This window comes from Larimichthys crocea, chromosome XXIV, assembly GCF_000972845.2.
Source record: "Larimichthys crocea isolate SSNF chromosome XXIV, L_crocea_2.0, whole genome shotgun sequence".
NCBI lineage: Eukaryota > Metazoa > Chordata > Actinopteri > Sciaenidae > Larimichthys > Larimichthys crocea.
Window position 1 is genome coordinate 17,476,898 of NC_040034.1, and position 12,621 is coordinate 17,489,518.

The 12,621-nt window shown below is 41.8% G+C and overlaps 1 protein-coding gene across 6 annotated transcripts in view; it reads left to right on the forward strand.

The window, feature by feature from the left end:
- Window positions 1-12,621, forward strand: part of ralgapa1 (Ral GTPase activating protein catalytic subunit alpha 1) — a 62,281-nt gene that overhangs the window by 33,254 nt on the left and 16,406 nt on the right. For all 6 annotated transcript variants that reach the window (XM_027274578.1, XM_027274575.1, XM_027274577.1 and 3 more), the window contains 2 exons: window positions 1,995-2,153; window positions 3,903-4,030. In XM_027274578.1, coding sequence (XP_027130379.1) covers window positions 1,995-2,153; window positions 3,903-4,030 — 287 coding nt within the window. The remainder of the gene's footprint in view (window positions 1-1,994; window positions 2,154-3,902; window positions 4,031-12,621) is intronic.

Here is a 12,621-nt window from a genome sequence, read left to right on the forward strand (position 1 = left end):
AGCAATCATGTCTGTGTTTGTGCGTGCTGTGGGCTCGTATTGGTGTCTAGGCAGGCAGGTTTATTGTTTATTGGGTGCGTGCACCCACACACACACACACACACACACACACACACACACACACACACACACACACACACACACACACACCTGTCAACCTTCAGGCACTGGGTGCTCTGCACATGGCCATAATGTCCCTTTAATCAGATCATACTTCCTGCTTCTCCGCCTATCACGTCGCTGCAGGCTCCTGATTGGATTATCAGCGCCTGGTCCGACACCATCCGTCTGCCTGATCAGCTGATGGCCCCATCAAGCACGCATACTCACATACACACACACACACACACACACACACACACACACACACAAGCCATCCACTGAGGGCTTTATTCACATCAGTCTGCACAAATAACCACACACCTATAAATTTGTGTTAATGTGAGACAGAGAAACACACGTAAGTGTACACGCACACACACACACACATACAGCTCTATAAACACATACACTCACAGTTTGACAAATGTGTCCACAAAGAGGTTAAACTGACAGACATACACATGTCCATACTGGCAGGCATTTATCATCTGTCCTCCTGCCACACACACACACACACACACACACACACACACACACACACAGCGCAGTATGATTTCTAGTCTTTTGCAGGGCATTTGTCCAGTTCTCACTCTTTACTGTGTGTTCTGCTTCCTCTCATACCACATCTGCTTGAAGCGTGATTAAACGGATTAAAGCTGCATTAAACCAACTGATGATGACGACGACATCAGTCTGAACTTCATCACTGAAATGTTTTTTTTTTTAAATAGTGATGCGGTTTAGAGGAGCACATCAGACAGTGAGACTCCACTTTGCCACCCAAATTGTTCCGACACCCAAAAATACAGCTCAGAGGTCGCAATTCCAACCCTCCAAATGTGATAATGGCCGAGCTGTGAGTTGTGTCTCTTACTGACACTTTGAATTGTAAGCGCCGTCAGAGGGAAGTGCCTCTGAAAAGATTTATTTTTCATTAGAACTTGATAAATACATCTCTATTCCTCGTGTGTTTCCCCAAACTCTGCTTAATATATCAACTTAATGTATCACTCGTCAAGAAAATATCAGGCTAATTAACCCTGTAACTCAAATTTTAAATTCAAGTAGTGTCATTATGGCAAGTGGGTGAAGTCACTTCTGAACATGATGAATAAGGTAACTTGTGCCCAGGAGTCCCACAGGACTCTGTATTCATTAATTCAACCTCAGGCTTATATGGGTGTTTGTGTGTGTGTGTGTGTGTGTGTGTGTGTGTGTGTGTGTTTGCAAACAAAATTAGGTTTAAATAAACTGTGCATCCTGATACACCATCTAATGAAATGTGCACATCTTTGCACTTTTTTAAAAGATCTTAACAGAGGACAAATAAACACAACAAACTCATTAAACACACATTGAAAAGGAAACATCTGTAATGTGTTTGGCTCATGGCCGAGGCCAAGAATGGCAAATATCTGAAGGAGTGTGACTCACCAGACAAGTATAGATGTGTGTGTGTGTGTGTGTGTGTGTGTGTGTGTGTGTGTGTTGGCAGACATCAAGGTTAATGACAGAGCTGTCTCCAGCCCTGAATGTAGCCCACCAGGTGAAAGTGAACCACACACACACACAGAATCACACATAAGACTCGATCCCATCTGTCTTTCCAGCCCATACTCCATCTTTCCGGAGCTTCACTCTGTCTTTGTGTCCACTCTCCATCTTCACACACTCACTTCATCACCCCCAGGGCCACCTACAGCACGTACCAAAAGCCTTGGGTTTATGATGGATACAGCCCATCTACCCTGCGTGTGTTTGGCTGGCATTGACTTAGTTTGTGTTGTTTATACTGCAAGAAAAAAAAAGTGAGATGTTTATTCCGTTTTGATTCCAGTACTCTTTTTTCTTTTCTGTTCCTTCCTCTTCGCATTGTCTCCCTCCACCTCCAGCTTAGACACCTGGGTAATGACGAGGTCCACATTGTTTGGTCGGAGCATTCCAGAGACTACCGTCGAGGGATCATCCCCACTGAGTTTGGAGACGTGCTAATCGTAATCTACCCCATGAAGAACCACATGTACTCCATCCACATACTCAAGAAACCTGAGGTAAAAATTGCCAGTTGTCAATAATTTGTGTTTCCTCCGAATCCTTTAAACGCCTCATTAAAACCCAGGATGATAATTCATTCCCACGCTGAGCTAATCAGTCATAATTATACATGTGAGTCATTGACCAATCAGTGTAATTTGGCCACGGCTCTATGGATGGCACGACAGGAACTGTTGGAAGTTGTTTTTTTTGTGACCTTACAAACATTCATGGTCCCCAGAGGATAAATCCTACTGACCTGTCCTCTCGGGCCAACATAAGGTTGACAGTTTTCAGGTTTTCAGTGAAATATCCCCCTCATTCGTCCTCAGCTGTACATAATGAGCAAATGTTAACATTCTAATGCACAAAACTAAGATGATGAACATGGTAATTATTATACATCAGCGTGTTAGCTCTGAGCACGACTGTACCTAAAGCTTGGACACCAGATTTGGTCATTTTTCCATGGTTCATGTGATTCTACTATGAGTAAACTTACTATGGAGTTAATTTGTTTCTCTTTTGTCTGTTTTTATGATGGGGCGAGGGTGCACAGGATGTTTTATTTTGAAAATTTTTGTTTGTATGTCTGACTTCCAGCCAGTTGGTCATAGCCAGTATATATATAAGACAGTACATGTAATAAACAGTGGAACAAATGTAGAGAAATCAGTTAACCAGTAGTTTGCAAACTCATAGTGGATGGAATCACCTCATAGGTCGACCTTTATATTGTATACATATGGAGGAAGGCTGCAATAAAATTGTGAACATGCACAGTGTTTTGGCACTTTCCTACCAGACTATACAGATATGCATCCAGATTGACTAACAATCCTAGAGAGAGTCTTGCCCCAAGTCTTGCTGCTCTGGTTAATGTATCAGTATAAAACACACAGACATTAATACCACAGCACTGATAGCATAATTCTATTTCAAACGAGACCTAACACAATAAAATGCTGCTTTTTCTGTATGACATAGATACCACAGCACTAATAACATAACCTTATTTTGTGCCATTCATTCTACAAGCCAAAATATTGAATTATCATGAATCCAAAAACAAGTTAGATAAGATATTCTCTGTGTTGTCGTCCTGAAAGCACTGTATTCAGTCATTGAGTGCATGGTTCGGAGACCTGGTCTACAAATAAATTCAATTAAAAGCCTGACATTATTTTCTTTGGTGGATTCCACAAGCAATGTTTGGAATTAAATCAGAAAAGTATGTTTAAAAAACAAACAGTCATGACACTCATTACTTGCCAGGCAAAAACCCAGTGTCTCCCAGAGATTGTGTTTTGATAAAAGTATAGGGAGTTGTATGTCTTTGAGAGGCTCATTGTCAACTATAAAATAAAAATAAAAATGTATTTCTTTACTTTGCTTTATGCTTATTTTCATTATAGATTAATGTCTCAATCACTTCCTCTATTGATTAATTAGTACAAACTGTCAGAAAATGATGAAAAATGTTTCTCAAAGCCCAAAGTGACGTCCTCAAATGTCTCGTTCTGTCCACAGCCCAAAGATGTCATATAAAATATTCAGTTTATTGTCAAAGACTTTATTCGATAGTAGCAGCTGAAGAGTGACAGAAAGGTGGTGAGAGAAAGAGGGGAATGACATGCAAGGGGCCACAGGTCGGACTCAACCCTGGGCCGTTGCAGCAAGGACTGAGCCTTAGTGCATGGAGCGCACGCTCTATAGTTGGTGCTCTACTTCGATGCCTGTTTCACTGCTTGTCTTTGCGTCTTCAGGTGCCATTCTTTGGTCCGCTGTTTGACGGTGCCATAGTGGACATGAAGATTTTGCCCACCATGGTCAGAGCCACAGCTATCAACGCCAGTCGAGCTCTCAAATCCCTGATCCCCCTATACCAGAACTTGTATCCTTTTTGAAAACCTCAGTATGTTAAAACAGAATCAAAACCTAAAGGTAGGTCACATTCATTTTTTAGTTCATTGCCTTTGTTTCTAAAAAAGTTAGTTTTCTTAAGGGCTCCCTGTAGCTACTTGCCACCGTGTCGACTCTTGAAATTCCTTGCACATGTATGTGTGAGCGAGAATGCTGGTTATCACTCAGTTCAAGTGTTAAAAATGCCAAATCGATGTCCAGTGTTGTTTGGCTTTCAGAATATAAGTGCTAGTTTGATAGAGCTGTACTTAGTTGGCTCTGAAGTGCCATATATCAAGTGTGCAAGTTTGCCGTGCCCGACAGTTGCGGTACACAGTCCGTGTGCGTGTGTGTGTGTGTGTGTGTCTGCATGTATCTGTGTGTGCAGGAGAGAAAGAGAAACAGACAGACAGGTGTGTATACAGTCTGTCTGTTTGATCCGATGCGATGGTAGTTTGGTGGGAAGAAGCCCAGCAGTCGATACTTATCGATGACTCTCCTCTTGAACGCTGTTTCTAAACGAGGTGGCTTTGCTCTCTGGTCTCACACACAGACATGCACACTCAAATACAGACATGTGTCCACGCTCATACACACTCTTGGGTCTAACAAACATAGATGGACGATTACACTCACATGGATACGAGCCCCTCAGAGGACGAACAGTGTACACACACTCACCCACCATTGTGAGGTGACAGTGTCCCCTGTTGAGACGAGATGAGCTACTGATTCATCATTGGAATTTCTTCTAAGCAGCACTTAAAGCAATTTGATCCTCTAATGATACTGTCTTCCTGCTCGTCTGTCTGCTTTTCTTCTTTGCCTTCATCTCCGCCCCTTGTAGCCAAATAAGTTCCATTTATTTGTGTCGCGATAAAACAAGGTTTATGATTATAACTGCGACTGTTGAGTGTATGAATTCTGGGTAAAATTCCAGAAGCTATGCGTTAGCAAAGAACACTTCGTCTTGAGCGTGTGAAGATCAAGTTATTAGTAAGGATAGGAATTCATTTGATTTTATCAATACCAATGCAATCATTGATTCTGTCTATCGATCCAGTTCTTTAGCGACACGCTTCTTCTTTTCTTAATATTCCCTTTATGTGCTCTTTCATTGAAAAGACAGGACATCAACAAATGAACATTACCGGTCTGCGCATATTGCACAATAAAATGTTCCACTGGAAAATAAGAAAGTCGTCGAGGGTCCCCTCTGAGATGTAGTCAAGGAAGGGTTGTTTAAACCTGCTTCCCTTTCCTGACAACTCATCAGATCTTTTTCACGACGACCAGAAATCTGAGTCAAAACAACTCTTTGTCCCAGATGAAGAGTTGCTTTCTTTGCTGTCCCTCTCTGTCTCTTTATTATTAGATGGATAAAGCCCTCCAGTGACACAGACCTAGATTCTAGCTGTTGAACGAATGTTCCATTGTGATCGTTTGCATTTTAATAGAGTGGTGATGAGGATCGGTGGCCTTACTGGAAAAACTAGGACTATACAGGTTTTCAGCATCAACACAACCATTTAATTATCCGAGTCTGAACACGGTGTAGAAACTGTAGAAAAAATGGTACGTAAATAACCTGTGTGTGTGTGTGTGTGTGTGTGTGTGTGTGTATGTGTGTGTGTGCGCGTGTGTGCGCGTGTGTGCGCGTGTGTGCGTGTGCGTAGCATCTCAAATGCACAGCAGCTCTGTAAGTGAAGCTGTAGAAAGACGTTTCAGCATATTGACATGAAATTATCGAGTCAGGCTGGAATTATTAGGGTCACAGTACATTTAGCACTGTTGTCATCTGTCTGCGTGAAATGAAGCCACTCTTTGTTGGCTGTATTCAGACTTTGCCAGCAAAGAGCACAGTGTCAGCTGCAACAGGTAGACATGCAATGACAAAGATAGGTGTGGATAAACAGGTAAAAACATGCTCGCTGTGCAACCGTACCCATAATTCAAACCATAATAAATACCTTGTTTGCTTTCTCCCATCCCTCCTGTGCTCTGTCTCTCTTTACACTCTCCTTGCCTCTTGTCCTTCTTCATCTGCAGGTTTTCTCTCTCCCTTCTTGTCCAACTTTCTCCCCTATAATTTTCCCTTACCTCTTGTCTTTTGAGATAATATGATTGTGAGAGGTGAGGCTAGCCAAGAAGGTGGACGTAGCGTGCGGGGGAGGTGGAGTTTGAAAAAGCCATTTTTCTCTGCCCCGTCCACCCAGCGAGACAGAGGCTTCGAGATTGTTAGGCCCAGTGTGGGGCTGTAGCTCATATCTAACACTTCACGACCCCATTGTGTTGGTGTGTTGGTGTGTGTGTGTGCACATGTGTGCGCACCTTCTTGCAGTATCCGTTTGTGTGTGTGTGTGTGTGTGTTGCGTGTGTTTGTGCAGACATGGAGACATCTTTACAATTATGTTTTTTTTCTACATTTTTGTGAGACTGTGTGTATTTCCTCACACCTACTGTGTGTGTATGTGTGCGTGTGTGTGTTGTTGTACACTTGCCGGATGACACACGTGTCACACATGCTTGTTTCGAGGTGTTTGTGTGTGTCTGCGAGTGTCCTGGTGTGTATTGATTGGTGGTAGCAGCAGGTCGATGTCTCTGACAGGCTGAATTACAGTAATCAGTCATTATTGACTCCCCATCTCTCTACTACACACACCTCTCTTCTCTTCTGTCTCTCTGCTTTTCTCACTCTTCCTTTCTCTCCTTTTCTCCCTCTTGTGTCTCTCCAGTTCGGCATCTCTGTCTTTGTCTTGTTGCGCCTTAATTTTTATTTTATCTCCCTCTCAAACTCTGTCTCTGTACTTTCTCTCTTGCGTATTAACTGCCTCATCTTGGTGTATCTCTGTTTCTCCTCATCTCTTTGTCACGTCTGTTTTTCCTCTTTTTTAGATTTCTTTACTTTTCAGACTTCATTCAGTTTTTTTTATAACTCCCTCTTTTTTTCTGCTCATTGTCCTCTGAAAATAGTAAAAACTTTTAAGAGGTAATGAATATATATATATATATGTGTGTGTGTGTGTGTGTGTATGTAAAAGAACTCTTATTTTAGACTGCTTTATAAGCTGTATTGCATCTGACACTGATGTGTAATCTGATCTGATATCTAATGAATTGGGGGAGGCAGTAGCTCAGTCTGTAGGGACTTGGCTTGGGAATCGGAGGGTGGCCTGTTCAAGTCGAGTGTGGAGGGTGGACTGGTGGCTGGAGAGGTGCCAGTTCACCCCTCAGCTTTGCCAAGGTGCCATTGGCCAAACCTCTAACTGTCTATGAGCCGTGTGTGTGGATGTGTGGATGTATTTTGGGCCTAAATGAAAAAATAATTTCCCCTCATGGGATCAATAAAGTATCTTCTTCTAACCATATCCATTCCATGCGGATGTCAGCATCCTTTTGGAGTCTAGTGGGCTTTAAAGCTAGAGTAAAAATACTGGTATCATATGAAATTAAAAGACCTAACAGACCATTGGTACCAACTGTGTCATGCTATCTTTTTTTGGAATGTGGTTAAATAATTTTCCAAAGTTAGGCTACATTTTGGCAGTGTGAAAACTGGCATGTCCAATTTCTGGGATAGGATAATCAAGGTCATGGGAAACTTAACAATCACAAACTAGAGACTTGGTGCGTTCAGGAGATGTTTGGCTTTCTTAGATTTATAGACAATAAATGGATTTATAAACAGTTTCCAGAAGGAGCGCTTGCGATCCTTCCATACAATTTCTTACAGAAATCTCCAGATGTCAAAACTTTTCGATAACAAATCACAGCAGGATTCTTTTCTGTGGTGGAGGAGGTAACCAGGTAATAACATGCTAGTTGTATAACCCATAATGCATACATGATAAACCCACAATAAGTAAAAATCTTACTCAGCACTAAAGTTAGTACTCCTGCCATTCAAAGATAAAAATGACTAGTCCATTAGTTTAATAAGACTCTCATGTTATCTGACCCAATCTAACATTTTGCTTTGACCCACCCACTGACTGTATTGCTCTTAATTCTCTTCTTGGTCTTGGTGTCCCTCGTCAGGACAGGATGGTGTCAGGAACAACTTATGGGACATAATTGAACATGGGAATGGACATCATAATGTACTAAACCTTTATATGCTCTAAAGTATATTTGAATAATTACCTGAACAAAACACAATGTTTATTACAGATTTATTTCCTGCAAAACTTGACAGACAAGCAGCTTTCAGATGATGTACACAACTTTAATGTGGTATATACTGCTGACCTGCCATCTCCCCTAAAGTCTGTCCACCCTAAAAAAAAAAAAGTCTTCATGTCATCTTTAAGACATGAAGTAGCAGCAACAGAAGTGGATATGACAGAATATGGGTAAATATAATGCATAGCTTTTACTTTTTTGTTGTCAGATAAGACCAGACATTCCTGGAGATTGGCATAGATGCCGCACACGAGGGTTGGAGGCCCTTGTGTGCCCCTGAAGTGCTTCATCAAGCTGTGTGTCATCTGTGTTTCAGTGCTGCATTGTAACATCAAGTGTCCTCACAGAGGGGCCGACACAGAAGCAAATGGGGGAAGAGGGATGGAAAGAAGGCTGGCAGGGCTAAGTGTGTCAGTGGTTAACTGGCATTTTTCTCTTCTTTCTTTCTCTGTCTGTCTTCCTCTCCCCTCCCTCTCTCTCTCTCTCTGTCTCTGTCTCCTGGCCCTCAGGGCAGTCCATCTGCCTTCTCTCTCTCTGATCTTTCATTCACCATGACTAGAGCCATCCAATAACACACACACACACACACACACACACACACACATACATACACAGAGTGCCAGGCTGCCGGGGCAGCTGTGTGTAAGCACAGCTCTATCTTGCATATCAGCTCATTGCAGCAAGAAAAGCAATCCAGACTTCCCCACACACACACACACACACACACACACACACACACACACACACACAGTCCCTCTCCTTATAGACCTCGCTACATTCATATTGAATGAAATAAAAAGCACACAAACCTCTGCCCTCTGATGACTCATACACACAGCAGCAAACCGTTGGTCAATGTAGAGAAAAATGGTTTCCTCCTGTAGCCCACAACAGTGTAATCAATCCCTCTGACCTCACAGATTAGACCAGATGAAAGTACACTGCTGAGTGATATATTAAGGTCGACAGTTTCTGAACCTCGCTGCGTATGGATCCTATCAGGAAAATGGTAAACTCCCAACTTTGTACCTTAAAAGGTGCAATGGAGGGACAGTTGAAGGGGAATTATACAGCTGAAAGAGTTGGCCTCAATTTATCCAGTAAGACAAAAAAAACTGGGACTGGGTAACAATCATTAGTATGAACACACGTTTATTAATTGTCAGCTGAAAATAGTCCCTGAAAATTGTGAGTAAGGTTTACCTACTGAGACAAAAAGGAAACCACAGATTTGTTTTTGAAAAATCAAGTCCACACAAAGGAAACCAAGAAGTACTGAGAGACAAATGAACACATTTCTGGATTCGGTCTTTTCGTAGGGTTTGTTAATAATAAGAAAAGTATTAATACCACCAGCCTTATCCTTTTAAACAGCCATTTGAAATATGAAATTTCAAACTACAGCTTATAACCTAATAGGCTAATAATAGGAAGTTAATGACTTCATTAAATAATTCTTTTCTAAATTGCGCCATGATAATTAAAATCCAACTGGAAAATATCTAAGAGTTAGGTACCTATTTCTATCAGCTGAGGAGCAATAATAAATAAAAATCAGCGTTGGCTGAAATTGGTCGTTTAATGCTGCAGTGAGGATTGACGTGAACATAAATCAACTTTAAAAACGAGTCTGTGATGTGAAATTTGGGCTCAGTTCTTTGAGCGGACCCACCATGGACGGGTCGACCACTTTGGCCAAGCTGTACCTCCTACAGATGCTCTATCTGCGTGTGTGTGTTGTGTGAAATTCATATGTGATAGCTGTGTGTGTGTGTGTGTATGAGCAAACTGCGGCCGTCCTCCATCTGCTCCTGGGTGATTGTGGTTCTGGGGAACAATGTTGGAGAGACACTAAGCTGCAACACACACACACGCACAAGTTCCAGCAAGTGTGTGTGTGTGTGTTTGTGTGCATGAATTTTCAAATGTATATATCATCGAGCCATTCACACGTGTGTATTTCGTGGTGTTTATGTTGTATGTGTATATGTTTTACTCTCAGGATTAGAGCTTGTGTATGTCTGTGTGTGTGTGTGTGTGGGACATCCCCTCTAGTAGTTGATTGGCAGAGATCTGCACTGAGGCTGGGGTCAGCATATGGCTCAGTGTGATAGCGATGCTGTGTGTGTGTGTGTGTGTGTGTGTCACTGCCTTTCCCTCTCTTTCACACTCTGTTCCCAGTGAAATGATGGCAGCTCTGGGCATGTAGCGCTATTATCCCCCATATCCACACACACACACACACACACACACACACACACACACACACCAAGAGCAGCCAAACGCCTAGCGGCCTGCCTGTCTTCTCTTTGCCAGCTCCCACAATAGAGCCTATTGTCCCAGTGAGGCTACAATCTGCTGTGTGTGACAAGGAGTGTGTGTTCCTCACCATGGTAGAAAGGTGAGGGCAGAACCTTACAAATTGAAGACATTGTGTTATTGCTGATGCTGAAATGGGGTCATGTTATCCTTAACCTCCCCTGAGCTCCACTATACCCATCAGCCACGGGAGGAGCCGAAGCCGATTTAGCAAATCGGTGAGATATTAATTACAAATCTCCTCAAAATGTCCAGAAATTAAAATAGTTAAGAAACAAAAACATAAGATGACTACTGAGAGAATTGTCAACATGCTGCATCTTGGAGTGAGCAATGAAGCTTCTGAGTCTTGTAAAATATGGATGAATATAAATATATTTCATCCATCTGTTCCTCATTGAAAACAGTGTTGTATGAGCAGTTAGACTGGCAAAAAGCACCCCACGCTGAGTGGTATTTGATGCTTTAGGATACAATTAGAATTAGGTTAAGGGTCTGTGTATTTGGGGGGTTAAGGGTAAGGAAATGAATACAAGCCTGTGTGTGAATGCATGCTGAGGGGGGGAGGTGATTGTGGTTAATTGTTTCCCATCGGGCAGATAGAGGAAATGAAAAGAAAAGGGTGAGGAGGAGGGGTCACGGCTAATCTTTTCCACTTCTCCTTGGGGAAATGTGTGTGTGTGTGTATGTGAGAGAGTGTGTGTGTGTGAGAGAGAGAGAGCTCCTTTCAGGATCTCAGTCTGTTTCACAAGCACATTTTACCACTACGATCTTTGACACTTTGGTGTGTGATGAGATGATACAGATGTGTGCTTTCAAGTAGATCAGCATGATAGTTTTGAAAGACATCATGGGAAAATTAGAGAACTTATTATTTCTGCTGAACATTCACCTCCGCAGCTGACTTAACATAAGTAAGTTTAAGCACTTTTGGTAAATCAAAAACATAAAATATACAGGTTATTGACATGTTTTTATGTCCACATACCCCAGAGAAAATCTTCAGACAACAGCTTCTGTCAGGCGTGTCTCCCACATGCAAAAAGCACTGATGTTTCAATTCAGCTTAGCAGCAAACTAAAGATCTTGGGAGAGAAGAAGTTGGGACGTTGTGTAAAATGTGAATAAAAACAGAATGCAATGATTTGCAAATCCCACAAACCCATATTTTATTCCCGATAGAACATAAACAACATATCATGTGTTGAAACTGAAACATTTTGTCATTTCATGAAAAAAAATATGAGCTCATTTTGAAATTGATGGCAGCAACACATCTCAAAAAAAGTTGGGACAGAGCGATGTTCACCATTGTGTAGCATCCCCTCTTCTTTTAACAACTGTCTGTACATGTCTGCGACGTGAGAAGATCACGTGCTGTAGTTTTGGGAGGAGAATGTTGTCCCTTTCTTGTCTAATGCAGGATTCTAACTGCTCAACAGTTCTGGGCCTTCGTTGATGGATTTTTTGATTTATGATATACCAGTCGAGAATCATGTCCAGTGCCGTCTGAAGGCCCGAAGATCATGAGCATCCGGTTTTGACCTTTGACCTCGTCCTTTGCACGCAGAGACTCCTCCTGATTCTCTGAATGTTTGATGACATTTTGCACTGTGGATGGTGGGATCTTAAAAGTCTTTGCAATTTTGCATTGAAGAACATTTTTCTGAAATTGTTACACCATTTTTAGATATAGTTTTTCACAGATTGGTGAACCTCTGCCCATCTTTACATTTGAGAGGCTCTGCTCCTTTTATACCCAGTCATGTTACTGACCTGTTGCCAATTAACCTAATTAACTCTCAAATACTCCTCCAGCCAAAAAAGGCTTTTCCAGCCTTTTGTTGCCCCTGTCCCAACTTTTGAGATGTGTTGCTGCCATCAGTTTCAAAATGATTTTCCACGAAATGGTAAAATGTCTCAGTTTTAACATGTGATATGTTGTTTATGTTCTATTGGGAATAAAATATGGATTTGCATTTTGCATTCTGTTTTTATTTACGTTTTACGCAACGTCCCAACTTCATTGGAATTGAGGTTGTATTTTAGGCAATCCCTGCCTCACACAGACAAGACACAGAC